This window comes from Ammodytes marinus, assembly GCF_949987685.1.
Source record: "Ammodytes marinus genome assembly, chromosome: 5".
Lineage (NCBI taxonomy): Eukaryota > Metazoa > Chordata > Actinopteri > Uranoscopiformes > Ammodytidae > Ammodytes > Ammodytes marinus.
In genome coordinates this window covers 3,707,178-3,712,479 of record NC_137234.1, presented here as the reverse complement: position 1 = coordinate 3,712,479, position 5,302 = coordinate 3,707,178, and the positions used below count along the sequence as shown (strand labels likewise).

The 5,302-nt window shown below is 45.5% G+C and overlaps 1 protein-coding gene across 1 annotated transcript in view; it reads left to right on the top strand.

The window, feature by feature from the left end:
* hyal6 (hyaluronoglucosaminidase 6) overlaps positions 1-5,302 on the top strand; it is a gene marked incomplete at both ends in the record, with an annotated part of 10,142 nt that overhangs the window by 1,648 nt on the left and 3,192 nt on the right. The window contains 3 exons of the mRNA XM_080028489.1: positions 2,867-3,407; positions 4,382-4,699; positions 5,053-5,181. Coding sequence (XP_079884615.1) covers positions 2,867-3,407; positions 4,382-4,699; positions 5,053-5,181 — 988 coding nt within the window. The remainder of the gene's footprint in view (positions 1-2,866; positions 3,408-4,381; positions 4,700-5,052; positions 5,182-5,302) is intronic.

The following is a 5,302-nucleotide window of genomic DNA, read 5'->3' as shown; positions in this document are numbered from 1 at the left end:
TCTGTCTGTCTGTCTGTCTGCCTGCCTGTCTGTCTGTCTGTCTGTCTGTCTGTCTGTCTGTCTGTCTGTCTGTCTGTCTGTCTGATAGATATCGCCACATTTGCAAATGTATTCAAACATTTCTGGAAAAAAAATTTAATTCAAAATATATTGACCGATTTCTAAAATGTTTGGCACATTTATACTACATAGGATCTCAGAGTTCAATACACCTTCATATTCCCACCGGTGAAGTATGTCTTTAAAGATATTTTTTGGGGCATTTTTCATGCTTTTTATTGATAGTGTAGAGACAGAGTTGAAATGGGGCAGAGAGGGGAGTGACATGCAGAGAGCGACCGCGGGCTGGAATCGAACCCGGGTCCGCTGCTGGCCGAGGCTCATGGGGGGGGGGGACGTCCTACCAACTGAGCTAAGGGCGCCCCCGTGAAGTAGGTCTTCAATGTAAGTAATCAACTTGTGAAGATTCATAATGAAATAACTCATTCCTTTCCTTTCAACATTTTCTGCTCCAAACTGTGTGTGTGTGTGTGTGTGTGTGTGTGTGTGTGTGTGTGTGTGTGTGTGATCCCCATCCAACATCACCGCCATCGTAAAGTTCTCGAGCAATTAAATCCATCACACAGACCATCAGCCCGGGGCCAGATATTCAGATGAATGAAAACGTTTGGAGAAGTCTTCAAGCCCACCGGTGGTTTCCCTGCTCAAATGCTCTGGTTACAACCCCGCAAATGAGCAATAAGAAAGATGGTAGATTTGTGTGTGTGAATGTGTGTGTGTGTGTGTGTGTCTGTCTGTCTGTCTATCTATCTATCTGTCTGTCTGTCTGTCTGTCCGTCCCTTTCTCTCTCTCTGTCTTTCTGTGTTTGCTTGCCTGCCTGTCTGTCTGTCTGTCTGTCTCTCTTTCTCTGTCTGTATGTGTGTCTCTCTGTCTGTCTGTCTGCCTTTGTGTCTTTGTGTCTCACTGTGTGTGTGAGTGTGTGTGTGTGTGTGTCTGTCTGTGTGTCTGTCTCTCTCTCTCTCTCTCTCTCTCTCTCTGTATCTGTGTGTCTGTCTGTCTGTGTCTCTCTCTCTCTCTCTCTCTCTCTCTGTCTGTGTGTCTCTCGGTGTGTGTTTTTTCCATGGTATTTGTGGCGTCCTTGAATGCAACCTCATTCAAACAGTGCAGTGGCCATGTTTCCCAAGAGTAGTTTGGGGTCACACGGAAAAAAACTGAAATATGAATATGAGGGGGCGCCAAGAGCAATTAGAATGGGAAGCTTGTACCATTAAGATCACACACACACACACACACACACACACACACACACACACACACACACACACACACACACACACACACACACACACACGCGCGCGCACACACACACACACACACACACACACACACACACACACACACACACACACACACACACACACACACACACACACACAGTTTAGTAGGAATGTTATGGTGGAAAAAGGAAAGGACAGAGCTGAAAAGAGACTTACCCTGCGTTCCAAATCTCATACTCTTTCTTTTTTCTATTCTACATACTACATCTGACCATAAAAAGGATCTAGTTAGGATGCAGTATGCTACAATTGGGACATACTTTTACTCCCTTATTTCATCATATCATTGCACCTTGATCTTGCCTCTTGCTTTTATATCCGTCGCATCCCCGTTTGTTTTCATACAGAGGCTCTGTCGATGAGACGTCACTTCCGGTGTGCACTAGATTGTGGGTCAGAATCACCCAAATAGCATGCTGATTTCAACCCTAAAAATCTCGGCCGGATGTAGTAGGGCATCCGGGTATTTCTAACAAAACTAAATCTGGCCACAAGAATCGGGGCATCCTAAATCTTTTTTCTACCATACTAAATAGTAGAAAGTAGTATGGGGATTGGAACGCAGGGTTAAAATGTGTTTGACTAGGTAGTGAATGTGTGACTGAGTATGGTAGGCTATTGCATGTGGAAATGAGTAAGTATATATACAGGATAGGGTTTTAAAGCTTGATTGTAATAGTAGTTACTAAATAAAACTGCAGCAAACATCTCAAATATGTTTAGCCACATGTCCATGCTTGCATTTGTGTGGTAATTTTTTCGGAAATGTAGCTTGTTAGTCTCCCAAAATCTCAACTTCTAAAGCACTTGCTTCAACTAAACTTTCCATGATCATTCTCAGCACTATTCTGAAGGTTATTACAAAAGGATTTGCTCATAAGTTGTTAATTGTCGGATTTAAAAATGCATTTTCAAGATGTGTATATTGTTTTTTTTTTATTTTTTTAAATAAGAGAAAAAGCTGTACCCAAAATCAGTTCTGTAATATGTTGTTAAAATTTTATTGGCTTCATCCAACATCTAGATTTTGGTCGCTTTTCAAAAAATGCAAAAGAACAGCAGTAAAACTTATCCTGAATTGTCTCCCTGTGTCCACAACATCTTTGCAACTTTGGGATATGAATACAGACAGTGGCCCTTTGTATCTAGTTGTGTTGTGTGGAATTTAGAGCATTCACTTCACTGCTCATGTGTCCTTTTCTGTCACTATTATATTTGCCTAGTGGAGCTCATAATGTGTTTATTATTACGTGGTTTCAAAGCTCCCCAACACACACACACACACGCACACACACACTCACACACACACGCACGCACTCACTCACTCACTCACTCACTCACTCACTCACTCACTCACACACACACACACACACACACACACACACACACGTACACTCGCACACACACACACACACACACACACACACACACACACACACACACACACACACACACACACACACACACATTCTGACATTCTCATGACATGCTTATTATTCTCTCCAATCGCCATATTTTCTCTTTCTAGGACGACTTGTTGCTTCCATGAAGAATCTCCAGCGGAATCCATTTCTATGATGGAGGCGCCTCCCCGTCTCCTAGCTTTGGCCTTGTGGGTTGCCGTAGTCGGACTAAAATCTCAAGAAGTCTTGGGCGACCAATTGAAACCGTCCCGGGCCCCTTTAATACCCCACCGGCCTTTCGTGGTGGTATGGAACGCCCCGACCGAATCGTGCCGCCTTCGATTCAAAGTCGACTTGGACTTGAGTGTTTTCGACATCGTGGCAAATCTCAACGAAACTCTAAGCGGACCGAACGTTACTATATTTTACCACAGCCATTTGGGGTACTACCCTTACTATTCCAATTCGGGGGTGCCTATCAATGGTGGCCTGCCCCAAAATCAGAGTATTTCGAAGCACTTGAGCAAGGCACGGGCGGATATTGATAAATTAATCCCACATAAGGACTTCAGGGGACTGGGGGTGATAGACTGGGAGAACTGGAGACCGCAGTGGGTCAGAAACTGGGGATCGAAAGACATCTACCGCAACAAGTCCAAAGAACAGGTTGGTGCATTTTTTTAAACTACACAAATACAGTAATGTCTGTCTGTTTGTGTGTGTGTGTGTGTGTGTGTGTGTGTGTGTGTGTGTGTGTGTGTGTGTGTGTGTCTGTCTGTCTGTCTGTGTGTCTGTCTGACCTCATGTTATTGGGAGGAGGAACCAGAGACCTCATGGTTACTGGGAGGAACCAGAGAACTCATGGTTACTGAGAGGAGGAACCAGAGACCTCACGGTTACTGGGAGGAACCAGAGAACTCATGGTTACTGGGAGGAGGAACCAGAGACCTCATGGTTACTGGGAGGAACCAGAGACCTCATGGTTACTGGGAGGAACCAGAGACCTCATGGTTACTGGGAAGAGGAACCAGAGACCTCATGGTCACTGGGAGGAGGAACCAGAGACCTCATGGTTACTGGGAGGAACCAGAGAACTCATGGTTACTGGGAAGAGGAACCAGAGACCTCATGGTTACTGGGAGGAGGAACCAGAGACCTCATGGTTACTGGGAGGAGGAACCAGAGACCTCATGGTTACTGGGAGGAGGAACCAGATACCTCATGGTTACTGAGAGGAGGAACCAGAGACCTCATGGTTATTGGGAGGAACCAGAGACCTCATGGTTACTGGGAGGAGGAACCAGAGAACTCATGGTTACTGGGAGGAACTTGAGACCTCATGGTTACTGGGAGGAGGAACCAGAGACCTCATGGTTACTGGGAGGAGGAACCAGAGACCTCATGGTTACTGGGAGGAGGAACCAGATACCTCATGGTTACTGGGAGGAGGAACCAGAGACCTCATAGTTACTGGGAAGAGGAACCAGAGACCTCATGGTTACTGGGAGGAGGAACCAGAGACCTCATGGTTACTGGGAGGAGGAACCAGAGACCTCATGGTTACTGGGAGGAGGGACCAGAGACCTCATGGTTACTGGGAGGAACCAAATAACACTTTTTTCCATTAATTCTTTCCACAGATCCGTAAACTTCACCCTAACTGGCCCGAGAGTAAAGTGGAGAAGGAATCTAAGGAGAGTTTTGAGCGGGCTGGTCAGGCCTTTATGAACTTAACTCTGGCTCTAGCCGAAGGCCGCCGCCCGGACGGACTGTGGGGCTTCTACCTTTTCCCCGACTGCTACAACTACGGCTACAAACAGCACCCGCAGCGCTACACAGGGGAATGCCCCAACGTCGAGCACGTACGAAATGACCATCTGATGTGGCTGTGGAGGGAAAGCACCGCCCTCTACCCGTCTATCTACCTGGATTATGAGCTAAAATCTTCTTCAAATACGGTTTGTGACCCCAACCCCTGGACCCTGCGTTCCAAATCACATACTTGTTCTTTTTACTACGCATACTAAAGTACAGAAGAGTTTTAGGGCCACAGGAGAGAGAGAGAAAAAAAATTCAGATAGGGAAGATTTTCTTTTTCATTTTGTCGAGAAATGTCAAGAATAAAGACGAATACTCCAAAATGCTATTGGAGTTAGTGGGGGAATTTATGTATTTTCAGCATACTACAATTGACGGTGCATGTATTGGGACATCCTGAATCTTTTTCTGGCGTACTAAATAGTAGGGAAGTAGTCTTTGATTAAATACTACTTGATTAATACAGCTAAAGAGCTATTTTTTCTCCTCACAGGTGAAATATGTTCACTATCGCGTGAAGGAAGCAATGAGGATCGCTTCAATCGCGAGAACAGACTACACTTTGCCCGTGTTCGTCTACTCCAGGCCTTTCTACGCTTACACCTTCGTGGTTCTGGCAGAGGTGAGTTTGAAGTGTTTTTCTACGGTGGCCCTGAGAGCTCACGGCACTGCAACATCAGAAAACACAACGCAAGAAGACAAAACGCAAGCAAATTAAAGGAATACTTCACCCATACGGAACC